This window comes from Aquarana catesbeiana, linkage group LG06 (genome assembly GCF_042186555.1).
Source record: "Aquarana catesbeiana isolate 2022-GZ linkage group LG06, ASM4218655v1, whole genome shotgun sequence".
NCBI classification, from domain to species: domain Eukaryota; kingdom Metazoa; phylum Chordata; class Amphibia; order Anura; family Ranidae; genus Aquarana; species Aquarana catesbeiana.
This window is the reverse complement of record NC_133329.1, coordinates 274762256-274776989: the sequence shown is the minus strand read 5'-3', so window position 1 is coordinate 274776989 and position 14734 is coordinate 274762256. Positions and strand designations below refer to the sequence as shown.

General features: G+C 43.5%; 1 protein-coding gene across 4 annotated transcripts in view; it reads right to left on the bottom strand.

Annotated features, from left to right (window-relative positions):
- Positions 1–4345: 4345 nt before the first annotated feature.
- ZDBF2 (zinc finger DBF-type containing 2) overlaps positions 4346–14734 on the bottom strand; it is a 94751-nt gene continuing 84362 nt past the window's right edge. For all 4 annotated transcript variants that reach the window (XM_073633379.1, XM_073633377.1, XM_073633380.1 and 1 more), the window contains one exon: positions 4346–7356. In XM_073633379.1, coding sequence (XP_073489480.1) covers positions 4686–7356 — 2671 coding nt within the window. In that variant the 3' untranslated portion in view covers positions 4346–4685. The remainder of the gene's footprint in view (positions 7357–14734) is intronic.

Here is a 14734-nt window from a genome sequence, read left to right as displayed (position 1 = left end):
TGCATTCAAATTTTTGCCACCCAAATGCATTATTTTACATTTTTCTACATTAAACCTCATTTGCCATGTAGTCGACCACCCCATTAATTTGTTCAGGTCTTTTTGCAAGATTTCCACATCCTGCGGAGAAGTTATTGCCCTGCTTAGCTTAGTATCGTCTGCAAATACAGAGATTGAACTGTTTATCCCATCCTCCAGGTCGTTTATGAACAAATTAAATAGGATTGGTCCCAGCACAGAACCCTGGGGAACCCCACTACCCACCCCTGACCATTCTGAGTACTCCCCATTTATCACCACCCTCTGAACACGCCCTTGTAGCCAGTTTTCAATCCATGTACTCACCCTATGGTCCATGCCAACGCACCTTATTTTGTACAGTAAACGTTTATGGGGAACTGTGTCAAATGCCTTTGCAAAATCCAGATACACCACATCTACGGGCCTTCCTTTATCTAGATGGCAACTCACCTCCTCATAGAAGGTTAATAGATTGGTTTGGCAAGAACGATTCTTCATGAATCCATGCTGATTACTGCTAATGATATCATTCTTATTACTAAAATCTTGTATATAGTCCCTTATCATCCCCTCCAAGAGTTTACATACTATTGATGTTAGGCTAACTGGTCTGTAATTCCCAGGGATGTTTTTTGGGCCCTTTTTAAATATTGGTGCTACATTGGCTTTTCTCCAATCAGCTGGTACCATTCCAGTCAATAGACTGTCTGTAAAAATTAGGAACAACGGTCTGGCAATCACCTGACTGAGTTCCCTAAGTACCCTCGAGTGCAAGCCATCTGTTCCCGGTGATTTATTAATGTTAAGTTTCTCAAGTCTAATTTTAATTCCGTCCTCTGTTAACCATGTAGGTGCTTCCTGTGTTGTGTCATGAGGATAAACACTGCAGCTTTGGTTACTGAAGCCCCCCGATTCACTCATGAAGACTGAGGAGAAGAATAAATTCAATACCTTTGCCATCTCCCCATCCTTTGTAACCAGATGTCCTTCCTCATTCTTTATGGGGCCAATATGGTCTGTCCTCCCTTTTTTACTGTTTACATACTTAAAGAATTTCTTGGGATTTTTTTTGCTCTCCTCCGCTATGTGTCTTTCATGTTCTATCTTAGCCATCCTAATTGCACCCTTACATTTCTTATTGCATTCTTTATAAATTCTGAAAGCTGAGGATGATCCCTCAACCTTGTATTTTTTGAAGGCCTTCTCCTTTGCTTTTATATGCATTTTTACATTGGAGTTAAGCCATCCAGGATGTTTGTTCGCTCTTTTAAATTTATTACCCAATGGGATACATTGGCTAATGCCCTTATTTAATATGCTCTTAAAGCAAACCCATCTCTCCTCCGTATTCTTTGTTCCTAATATTTTATCCCAATTTATGCCTTTTAGCAAGGTTTGTAGTTTAGGGAAGTTGGCTCTTTTGAAATACAGTGTGTTTGTGTTCCCTTCATGTTTCCTATTTGTGTGATTTATACTGAAACTAATTGACCTGTGATCGCTGTTACCTAAATTGCCCCGTATTTCCACATCTTTTATCAGGTCTGTATTGTTGGTAATCAGTAGATCTAGTAATGTTTTATTTCTAGTTGATGCGTCTACCATCTGACCCATAAAATTGTCCTGCAAGACACTAAGGAACTGGCGAGCCTTAAATGAATGCGCGGTTCCCTCCGCCCAGTCTATGTCTGGATAATTAAAATCCCCCATTATGATAACACTTCCCATCCTTGCTGCTAATCCAATTTGTGATAGGAGATCCGTCTCCACTTCCTCCCTCAGGTTAGGGGGCCTATAGCATACTCCCAGTATTATTTTCCCCTTAGCTTCATCCCTTTGGAGCTCTACCCATAAAGATTCCACCTCCTCCCTAGCCCCCTCAGTGATGTCATCTCTCACATTCACTTGTACATTATTCTTGATATATAGGCATACCCCTCCCCCATTTTTACCCTCTCTATCCTTGCGGTATAGGGTATACCCTTGAATGTTTGCCAGCCAATCATGAGAGCTGTTGAACCAGGTCTCTGAAATTCCCACAAAATCCAAATCCTCCTTGTACAACAGTATCTCTAGTTCACCCATCTTGTCCGCCATGCTCCTGGCATTGGTGAACATGCCACATAGTTTAGACCGGTCGCATATTGTCCTCGTATTGGGTGTTTCAAGATTGCAACTAGGACTTGCTACTATACTCACCTTGTGTTTTTGTGCTTTGGTTAACCTACCACTAATGCCCCCAATACTACCCTCTGGAATATCTTCCGCGCTGGCTATCACTGTCTCTGGACCCTCCCCCCCATCGCCTAGTTTAAAAACCCCTCTAACTTTTTGGCCATCTTCCTTCCCAGCAGATCTGCACCCTCCTCATTTAGGTGCAGTCTGTCCCTTCTATAGTACCGGTTACCGACTGAGAAGTCGGCCCAGTCCTCCAGGAACCCAAACCCCTCCTTACTACACCAGCTCTTCAGCCACTTGTTTACTTCCCTAATCTCCCTCTGCCTTTCTGGTGTGGCTCGATGTACCGGTAGTATTCCTGAGAACACTACCTTGCAGGTCCTTTTCCTCAATTTAGCTCCTAAGTCCCTAAAATCGTTCTTTAGGACACTCCATCTGCCTCTGACTTTGTCATTGGTGCCAACGTGCACCATGACAGCCGGGTCTTCCCCAGCCCCTCCCAGTAATCTGTCCACAAGATCCGTGATGTGCCGAACCTGAGCGCCCGGTAGACAACATACTGTTCGGCGCTTCAGGTCTTGGTTACAGATTGCCCTCTCTGTCCTTCTAAGAATTGAGTCCCCTACCACCAGAATCTGTCTTTCCTTTTCCTTTGCTGCCCCCCCACTCTCACTGGAAGAGTTCTTCCCCTGGCAGCTAGGAGAGTCCCTCATCTCCAGCAGTGCTGGTCCCTGACCGGTTTCACCAATGTCACTCAATGGAGCGTACTTATTGGGATGCTCCAGTCCTGGATCGGCCTCTCTGGCACTTCCCCCTCTACCCCTCCTGACTGTCACCCATCTACTCTTTGCTAGTGCCTGAACCTCTTTGTCTCCACCCGCCTCTGTGCTGGCCCCTGCCGGCACCTGCCGTGTACGTTCCTGGCTCACCTTTAGTATGGAGGGACTTCTCAGTGCTGACAGTTGCTTCCCCAGATTCAGAACCTGGGCTTCCAGGGAAACAATGTGCTTACATTTTGCACAGCAGTATTCGCCCTCGATCGGATGATCAAGGAACGCATACATGCGGCAAGATGTACAAAGAGTCGCCTCTCCACACCCGCCGGGCATCGTACCTATTAAATTTAGTGAGGATTTGGGGATTTTACCCTGTCCAAATTACCTAACAGCTAGCTTCCTGGCACTAATACTCAAGACAATACACAGGTACACAACAAGACAATACACAGGTACTCACAGACCTACGTGCACTCGCAATACACAAGTACTAACGATCCACACACACTACTCAGACAACACTCAGATACTCACACTACACAGGTACTATGACCCCTGTTATAACCAACTGTTTTAAACTCTGGTTTTTAACTCCCACTTACACCAAGCTCCACAGCTTCAGACTGAGCACGCTCAGACTGAGTCCTACAACCAGTTAAATAATCACCTGTGAGCAATTAACCACACCCCTTAATTGATAGACTGATGAAACCAGGAAAAAAAAAAAAAAAGCTATTTAAAAAGTGACAGCAAAAGGCAAATTAAAAGCTAAAAGGAAAAGCCCCAAAAATGTAACCCAGCAAACTGACAGCAAACAGCAAACAGACAGCAAACAGCAAACAGACAGCAAGACTTGTATACTCTAACTCTGGTTTTAACTCTCACTTATTCCAGCTTCACTTACACCAAGCTCCACAGCTTCAGACTGAGCACCTTTCCCTTCTATTCTAACCAAAAATAGTTTTGCCTATACATGCATTTTAAAGGGTAAAGAAACTGTCCCCCAAAGTTTCCTTATTCTTTTTCATACACCCCCTACTAAGTACAGTAGGTCTAGCCCCAACTCATCGTTTCCTATCCATCTACATTTGCATAGTCTACGGGCAGAATTGTGCAGATGCAGATGTCAGATCAAGAAGCTGGAGGATGGATGTAAACAAGATCTAGTGAAGTATAGCAATTTGGGGTGGGGGAGAGTGAGCTTGACCCACTTAGGAAATGGGGGCAAAAGGATAAGAAAACTTTGTGGGAAAGTTTCCCTACCCTTTAAAGGTTGCCAGAAAACACTCTGATCCTTCTTCAATGTTTTATAAATGACTTTATAAACTTAGGGCCAACCCTTTTACATCTCAGTATTCTAATTATAACCAGTGTCCATTACATGCCATTTATGGCATTTAAAATACCCCTTTTAATAAAATTTATAGAAATCAGTAAAATGAATATGGAGCCCTGTTCTGATCTTAATACATTAATGTACAAAAAGACAACTATGCTTAGGGTCAGTTCATTTTACATATTTTTATATAAAGAAATATATCTTACAATAAACATTATTAATAGATTATGAAAGTGTAAAATATTTTGAAAATTATCTCAGCAAATATTCTAAACTATAAAAAAAGTATCAAAAATGTACCTTAATACCCGTTTTCCAGCACACAGTGTTTTAGTGTCTTATTAGTCCATAAACAATGACATTTTAATACAAGTTCACCTGACTTTTTTTCTAGTCAGTGTGTTAGTAAAAGTTCTAGTATTATATGCTTTATTTGCTACTGCATGTCTACTCCTTAGATAATGCATTGTGTTCTGCACTATAAGCTCAGAGGTTTTGCTCCGCGATCTAGTAATATTTTTCTCTTGATACTTATTTTGCAAACTGTTTTTTGTCATACTTTGTTTTCTTTTTTGGTGATTGAGTGAAACAAACTGTGACTTTACCAGTCTTTTCTTATGATCCTGAACTGTAATTTCATTCCTCTGGTTTTTCACTTTTTCTTTATTTGGCTGATGCACCCGAGCAAAAGATTTGTTTGATTTTGGAAGAACTGAAGACGTTTTTTTGCTTGGCCGTTTCCTACATTTGGATACTCCTTGTGTTTGTTTTCCCAAATGTTTCACCATCCTGTGGGGATTATGTCTAGAGCGTACAGCATTTCTAGATTCCATTTGTGACTTCCTAAGCCTAACTGAAGAGTTATGAGGGTCTCTTTTGATCAACTTCTGCTGCTTCAAAGGTTTACTTTTCGATTTTGAGAGCAAAATACTGCATTGGGTATCTTCCTTGGCCTTGGTGTTAGCTGCTTTGCATTGAGAAATGGTAATGTGTGCATATGGTTTTTCAGAATGCCCTGATTTTACAAAGCCAGTGCCTATGTATTCTGAGTTCACAGAAGATCCACTTCCCTTTATGCTGGAGCCTAAATCCTTTCCCTTAACAGATCCAAAGTGTAAAGAAGCAGCAGAAGAACTGCTCAGAGACTTCTTAGAGGTGCTTGATTCCTTTTGTTCAGGATCTACTTTATCAACATTTCCTTCACTACTAAGACTTCTGAACAGCTTTCGAACACAGAGCGCCTTGCTACTCATTCCTCGTACTGAGTTCCTGGGAGGGGTTTTGAGAATACGATTAGTCGAAGGGTCATAATACTTCAGAGGTGACTGCTTATATTTATAAAATACAGAGTCTCTACTATCGGTGGAGCACCGATTATGACTTCTCCTACAAGTACTTGGTTTTATGTCTGGGTGGGAAAGAACATATACCATTGTCTTGGGTTGCAATGGAGTTAAAATTTTGGTGTATGATTCTGGAAGTTTTAAAGCACACATTCTAGTTTTCATGTCTGGAGTCTTTTCGTCCTCCAGGTCATCAAAAACTCCTTGTGAATCATTTTTCAGGACTTTCTTTTTTACCACTGGATAGTTGACCAAACTTGTCTGAGTACCATGGCTGACTTTTACAACTTGGCATCTTGAAGCTTGCCTCCACACTCGTTTGCATGGTTTAGGAAGCTTAGATTTTTTTAAAAGTCTTTCTGATTTAATACTAGTTGTATCAGGGTGATGGTCTTCACAAAAATCTTCAAATAATGGCAGCAAATGTATTTTTTGGGACTCATCTAAGTCCTCTGTCTTTGTCTCTACTTTTTTTTCTATTTGTCTGCTTGTATGTTTTCTCTTAGAGCCCACATTCACAGAACAATCATCTTCAAAGTAACAATGGAACTTTCCCTTCCTAAACTCTTTGACCAGGGCTTCAATCTTTAAATCATCTTCATACATTACTTGGGACCAAGTTTTACCAACAAATGATAGAGGAATATGAGGCAGAGCTGGAAGAACTTCCTCATCCTGTTCGTGTTTTATAGCCTGTACTTCTATTGTTGGACTTTCACGCAGGATACATTTAAGTTTTGATTTGTACTCTTCATCAATGTTTACAACAGACTGTTTGTGCAAGTCTATATTTGTCATTGCAACTTTTACGTGATCTTCTTTTAACTCTGAAAGTGCAATACAATCAAAACTTAGAGTAGAATCTTCAGTAATGGATGGGACATTTAAGGACAATACACTTTCTTCATCTTTTTCTGTTGTCTTGTCTGATGAAGATTCATGGCAGTATTTTTTAATTACTGCCTCAATGGTTTTATCTACTAAGGTTCCATCACCTTTGCTCAAGTGAATGCCTTTGTTCTTGAAGTCGGAAAATCCTTTACATTTTCCATAAATTTTCTTTTCTTTTGCTTTGTTACATAGCTCATTATCCCTGAGAAAGCATTCCTTCTTTTCCTGAGATATGAATATCTTTTCATTCTTAAACAAAGTGCCTGAGGTCAGATGATGATAGCTGCCTTGAAAATGTAACTGGCTTTTTTGTAAGTCATTTGTAGGGTTTTTTGATGTAGCTGTAGCTAGGCACTTTTTGCATTTCTCATAATTTGTCTCTCTGTTATTAGTGGACCCTGAACAAAGCACAGCATGCGGAGTTTCTGTTATTCTGTTTCTGTTATTTGCAGTCAACTCGCTAGTAGAATATAAAGGTAAAGTGCTATAGTGAAAGGTGCGAGGTATGGTATTTACTGTTTTATGTAAGGCTTTTTGGCAAGTAGTCAGAGAACTTCTGAAAATGCTTTGCTGGGTTTCCCCAGTTTTGGAACACTGGCCCTCTTCGTGGTTTGTGTTGTCTGACTGTGTGAATTTTTCTTCATTGAAATTGAACCGTGATCTATATGAGTCGGAGATACAATGCTTGTCCAAACCAGTTAATCTTCCACTGCTGGAAACAGCACCCTGATTTTCCTGTGAGAGAGTACATGTTCTGTCTTCACACGAGGAAGTAAGCACATTAACTTCTGGGATATCATCATATGTTGGTCTGAAAAAGGCAAATGTGAATCAATTGTTTATTAAAGAGTATTTAAACTCAGGAGCAAAAAAATATATATTGCAGTCCTTAGAAGAGTTTTAAAGTTTTTCTTTTCTTTATTTTCATTTAGTGATCCTTCCAATAACACACTATCACGGTCCTTGGGTGACAACGTGTACTCATTGTACTGCATCTGTGAATCAGCAGCATTGTCAACCTAGACTGCCCACTCCTTAGTATGACTAAAGAACACTCACCCCTCTTTTCTTCTCTATAACTTAGGAGGGATATGTTCTGTAGTCCAGCCTTTTTCAACCAGGATGCTGTCAGAGTCTTCAGGTGTCTTGGCAAAATGCATAAAAATTGCCCCAAACTGCCCAAAACTTATGTACAAACTAGCAGATCATTCAAGCCTGCCTTTTTATTACACAAAGCCACAGGTTTTTACTGCGCAGCATTACAACCTTGCTGTTGGCATTCTAAGAACCAGAGACTTCATTGGCTGATAAGGAGGGTGTAGGGAGCCTGCACAGCATCTTTATGTGCCCCTCCCCTGCGCCTCTCCCCTCAGCCATGGAATCACATTAGTTGAGTGAGGGAGAGAAAACAGAAATGCTGGAATACTAGTCAAAGTCAATGTGAAAAGGTGTTTTTGTTTTGTAAAATTGATCTACCCTAATGTTGGGTGTCCCACATGTGTGGATGCTGCTGCAATATGTAAAACTATTAGTTTAGTTTATACATTTTAGAATTGGGTGCCTTGAGATTTTACATAATTTTAAAGGGTCCCTTGATTAAAAAAAAAAGTTTGAGAAACATTGATGTGTAGAGTAAGCTAGGAACTCACTGGATTTCTGGCAGGGTCAACTGGTATTTTTCTGTACTTTCAGGATATATTTTAAAGAGACAAAACATGGGGAAATGTGCATGCACCGCAGAGACGTGCTGACATTTTTTTTTACCCAGAATCTCGTGTCCAAATCCACTGTGCAGAAGAACAAAGAGTAACCCCACACATTTCAATTTCTGATTAAACTGAAATGCAACTCAATTAAAAAGAACAAATTCTATTCAAGTACTGTATGTATTCTTAAGTCAAATTAGTACCTTCTATTGCTTTCAGTCTCCTCCAAATCTACAAATTTCTTTTTTCTTTTTTTTTTTTGCTGTGGTGATCAAACTTCTTTTTAGAGGGTAGCTACATTTGTTGTTCATGGTTCCACTGTATGTAGGACTGTAGTCACCCACTTTTGCTTGCTCCAAATATTGACTAGGGACCATGGAATATGGGATTTGTAGTATACATAGAGCAGTGCACATGACCACAACTAACATACACTGCTTGTTGCAAACAAACAAAAGTGAGGGGGAAATGTGCAAGTATGTGCATGTGTGCACAGGTACGTGCATGCATGTCCACTGGCACCAAGCAGCCTAATTAAACCTGAGCTCTACACTAGTTCTTTGCTGTATGGTCTTCAGCCTTGTTCTTGTGATCCAGTTCCTGATACATATTCTTGATCCTGTTACTGACCCAACTTCCTCTCTGACCCTGCTCTTGGATTAACCTTGTCTGCTCATGTTAGCTGTCTGCCTCCACAATGGATGCCGGCTTGGACTACTGACCACGCTTCTGCCTAGTGAATATGTACCTCACAGCCCAATTGTTGCAGAATCCTGCCTGTTCCTGACTCTGCTTATGCCTTGGTGTTCTTCCATCTGGCTGTCACTTGACCAGATGTGTGACCTGACTCCACCATGAACTGGATTTGGCATCTTTACATATCACCAGCTATACCTCTGCTCATCAGATACCAGTGCTCCCCAGTGTCTACACCTTGGCACCTGTGCCTATACTTCACCCTTGCAGACCCTGTATTAACATCCAGGGGTGCTCAGACGTGAACTGTGCAAGAGGCCACCCTCGTCATCTCAGTGTCAGAAACCATGAATCAGACTGAGACAGAAGTACATTAAAATCACACTTGTTTAATAATAATAAAAAAAGGGAAACAGAGCAAACGTAGTCAAAACATAACCAGAGTTCAGGAACTGGAACGGATAGTCAGACAAGCCAAAACGTCAGGGAGCCAGAGATGAGTGTATTAGAACAGCAAGCAGGATCTGGAGCCAATAGGAATGTCAGCCAAGCAAGTCTTTAACAGGAACACAGGAGAGCATCTCTAGAGATGTGGCCAAGGTGAAGGCAGAGATCTGGACCGGATGGCTTAAGTAGGCAGGACTGACGAGCAGGATATCATCAACAGGTGAGTCACTGTGGAGAGATAAGAGCTGGCAATTAGCTGACATCTGAGCGGCCATCTTTGAGAAGGAAGGGCTGAGCCCAGCCCTGACAGTACCCCCTCTTCAATGACCCCTCCCCCCTGTAGGACCACCAGGCATGAGGGGAAAACGTCTACAGAAATCACGGAGGAGGACAGGGGCATGTACGTCCGAGGATGAGACCCAAGAGCATTCCTCCGGATAGCACCCTTTCTAATGCACCAGATACTGTATGCGCCAACGGAACCTACAGGAGTCAACAATGGACTGTACTTTATACTGCTCATGGTTCTCAACCTGTAGAGGGTGAGGACGAGGCACCGAGGTGGTAAAGCAGTTGCAGACCAAAGGTTTTAATAAGGAGACATGAAATACATTTGAAATACGCATATTAGAAGGAAGGTCTAATGCGTAAGCCACTGGGTTAATCCTGCAAAGAATACAGAAAGGCCCAATAAACCGATGTGCGAACTTCCGAGAGGGAACACGAAGTCGGAGGTTGCGAGTTGACACCCAAACCCTGTCCCCAACCTCGTAGGAAGATGGAGGCAGGCGTCTGCGGTCAGCATGGAGTTTGTACCTATCATTAGCATGTCGCAAAGCCTCCTGGACTTGTGCCCAAATGGAACGAAGACCACAGAGATGCTCCTCTAACGCAGGAATACTCTGTGGAACAAATGAGTCAGGCAACATGGAAAGTTGGAAACCATAGTTCGCCATAAACGGGGACAATCGGGAAGCAGAATTCAAGGCTCTATTGTGAGCAAATTCCGCCCACGGTAAGAGGTCTGACCACTTGTTATGATGGTCAGGAATATAGCAACGTAGGAATTGCTCCAAGGACTGATTGGCTCATTCTGCGGCCCCATTAGACTGCGGGTGATACGCAGAGGAGAAAGCAAGCTGAATTCCTTACTGTGCACAAAAGGCTCGCCAGAACCGGGACGCAAACTGACTACCCCTCTCCGAGACAATCACCTTGGGTAGCCCATGTGAGCGAAAGATCTCCCGAGCAAAAATGGAAGCCAGTTCCTTAGAAGTGGGCAACTTCTTAAGTGGAATACAATGGGACATTTTCGAGAACTGGTCAACCATCATAAGGATAACTGTGTTGCCCTGGGAGTTGGGTAACTCCACAATGAAATCCATAGATAGGTGGGTCCAGGGCCTTTCTCCATTGGGTATGGGTTGTAGGAGGCCCACTGGAAGGTGTCGTGGAGTCTTACTCTGAGCACTCATGGAACAGCCAGCTATGAAGGCGGGTACATCAGCACGTAGACTAGGCCACCAGAATTGTTGGGAAATGGCCCAAAAGAGTTGATTCTTCCCAGGGTGGCCAGCAGCCTTGGGAGAATGGTAAGTCTGGAGCACGGCAGTACGGAGACTCTCTGGGACAAAGCAGCTGTCACAAGGTTTCTCAGGAGGAGCATGGACTTGAGCAGCAAAAATTTTGTCACCCAAAGGAGAAGTGAGACTGGTGCGAACCGTAGCCAGAATACGACCAGGAGGAATCACAGGAACCAGAACCGACTCCATCTTGGAAGTGGAGGAAAATTGTTGTGAGAAAGCGCTCAGCCTTTACATTCTTTGTACCGGGTTAGAATCAAACAATGTACTTGAAACTTGACAAAAAAAGAGCCCATCGCGCCCTTTTGAGAGATCGGCGTTTAGCCTCGGACAAGAATGTGAGATTCTTATGGTCAGTAAGAATGAGAACCGGCACAGTGGTACCTTTGAGGAGATGTCTATTCTTTCAGGGCTAAAATGATCGCTAACAGCTCTCTGTCACCAATCTTGTAATTGCACTCCACAGGTGACAGTTTCTTGGAAAAGTAGCCACAAGGATGCATAGCGCTCTCAGAGGTAGGACGTTGAGACAGAAGGACGCCAACTCCAGTCTCAGAAGCATCAACCTCAAGGATAAAAGGTAACGTAGGATCAGGGTGTGCCAACACAGAAGCAGAAACAAAGGCAGCCTTGAGACTCTCAAAGGCCTTAATGGACTCCGGAGACCAACTCTGTGGGTTACCGTTCTTTCTGGTCATATCAGTCAGGGGCTTGACCAGAGATGAGAAGTTCCGAATAAACATCCGATAATAATTGGCAAAGCCAAGAAAACGCTGCAGAGGACGTAAACTCACGGGTCAGGGCCACTGTAGGACTGCTGAAAGTTTCTCTGGGTCCATCGAAAAACCAGCAGTGGAAATGACATAACCCAGGAGTTTAACCCGTTCATGATGGAATTCGCACTTCTCCAAGTTACAATAGAGATTGTTCTCTCTTAATTTCTGAAGCACACGACAGACATCTGTGTGGTGGCTCTCCAAGGACTTGAAAAATGAGCATATCATTGAGATAAACCACCACACATAACTGCAACAAATCTCAGAGGACATCGTTAATAAGTTCCTGAAAAACTGCCGGGGCGTTACAAAGGCCAAAAGGCATTACAAGGTACTCATAATGGCCTGTTCTGGTATTAAACGCAGTTTTCCACTCGTCACCCTCCTTAATCCTCATGAGATTGTATGCCCCTTTCAAATCAAGCTTTGTGAAAACCGTTGCTCCCTTGAGGTGGTCAAATAACTCCATAATCAACGGAATCAGATAGGAATTCTTAATCGTGAAACGATTGAGACCTCTATAATCAATACAAGGTCTCACCACTCTTCTTCTTCACAAAGAAGAAACCAGCACCAGCAGGAGACGAGGATTTGCGGATGAAACCTCAAAAAAGTGCGTCTGCAACATACTCCTCCATGGCCTTATCCTCCAAGACCGACAAAGGGTAAACCCGGCCACGAGGGGGTATGGCACCAAGTTGAAGGTCAATTGCACAATCATGCGACTGGTGTGGAGGAAAAATAACTAGCTTGACCTTTGTCAAAGACATTGCTAAAATCACGGTGCTCCTCCACCTCCGGCAGGGAGGTAAGTGAAGAGGTGCACAGGATCTTTGCTACCTTCTGGAAGCATGTCTTACTGCATTGTGGTGACCAGGAGAGAACCTCAGCATGGAGCCAATCAAAAGAGGGGTTGTGCCTTTGTAACCAAGGATAACCAATAACCAGCAAAAACTTAGGTGAGGAAATAACTTGGAATTGGATTATCTCATGGTGAGGAGACCCTACGGCCATGGACAACGGAACAGTCTCATGGGTCACATGGCCAGGCTGTAGAGGTCTTCCGTCAAAAGCCTCAATGGCAAGAGGAGTGTCACGTGGCTGCAGCGAAATTGAGCGCTTCGATACAAAGGCAGTATCAATGAACAGGCCTGCAGCCCCAGAGTCGATTAGAGCCTGTATCTCGACGGACGACTCAGCCCAAGAAAGGGTAACCGAAACCATGGGCTTATCCTTCTGGATAACCGGCAGCGAAACACCACCTAAGGTCTGTCCGTAACAGGATCTCAAGGTTCGAGCATTCCCTGGATGGGTAGGACAAGACTTCAAAAAGTTACCTGCCTGGCCACAATAAAGGTACAATCTCTGCCTCCTCCTAAGGGTTCTCTCATCCGCAGGGAGACGCGTGAAGTCCAAGTGCATGGGTTCATCTTCGCAGAACGACTCAGTACCAGGAGGCATGGGAGGTGAGGGAGGCAAGGGTGGGACTGCAAAGTTCATAAACAAATGTACAGGAGGCTTCCACAAGCACCCCTTAAAAGGGAGTCTTTCTCTGAGTCTGGAGTCAATGAAGATGGCACGTGATCAACCTCTCCAGCTCAGTGGGTATATCTCGGACTGCTATCTCATCCTTGATGGTATCCGAGAGACCATGAGAAAAAGCAGCCACGAGCGCCCCATTGTTCCAAGCAACCTCTGCTGCCAGAGTATAGAATTCAATGGCGTAATTGGCAACAGTTCTCGTACTCTGTTTGATGGACATGAGGCACTTGGCAGCAGAAGCGGAGCATGCGGGAATGTCAAATACCCTTTTAAAAGAAGTCACAAACTCAGGGTAACTCAAGACAACAGGTTTTTGAGTCTCCCATAGAGGGTTTGACCAGGCCAAGGCTCTCTCAGAAAGCAAAAATATCACGAAACCTACTTTGCCTCTGTCCGTGGGAAACGCCTGGGGCAGCATCTCAAAGTATATCTCAATCTGGTTGAGAAACCCTCTGTATTGGACTGGATCGCCCCCGCAATCGATGGGGAAGCGGAGCGGAACCAGACATACCTCTTATAGAGGTAATACTCAAGGCGAGTGCCTGCACAGAGACTGGAGCAGCAGCAGGGACGGCCTGCAACACAGGCTGTACCGGAGCAGCCACAGTGGGAGATTCCAGGTGAGCCGCGTGACTCAGGAGCGTTTGTAACGCCATGGCAAACTGATCCATGCGGTGATTCTGCTCATCCAATCTGGAAAAAATATTACCAACAAGTGGATTCACTGCATCTTCTGAATTCAGTGCCTTTGCCTACTGTCAGAAACCAAGAATCAGACTGAGACAGAAGTACAGTTAGATCACACTTGTTTAATAATAATAAAAAAAGGTAAACAGAGTAAACGTAGTCAAAACATAGCCAGGGTTCAGGAACAGAAACAGATAGTCAGACAAGCCAAAACGTCAGGGAGCCAGAGATGAGCGTAGTAGAACAGCAAGCAGGATCTGGAGCCAGAAGGAATGTCAGCCAAGCAAATCTTTAACAGGAACACAGGAGAGCGTCTCTAGAGATTAGAGATGTGACCAAGGCAAAGGCAGAAATCATCTGGACTTGACGGCTTAAATAGGTAGGACTGATGAGCAGGATATCATCAACAGGTGAGTCACTGTGGAGAGATAGGAGCTGGCAATTAGCCGACAGCTGAGCGGCCAGCTTTGAGAAGAAAGGGCTGAGCTCAGCCCTGACACTCAAGCTCTGAATACAGGTAGGTGACAACATGCTTGTTATGTGTTCCCATTCACACCACATACCTGTAATAAAAAAAAAAATCTGATCTTTCTAGATGTTTGTTTGGAGCAGGCTTTGTGCAAACTGCAAACAAGCTACTCAAACAAACAATTTAAAATGAAAAGAAAATTTGTCCCCACTTAGAAAGAGGGACACTCTGAGTTTCCACTCATCAACATAGAACACAGAATCCCAGCTTCAAGATCTTTAAC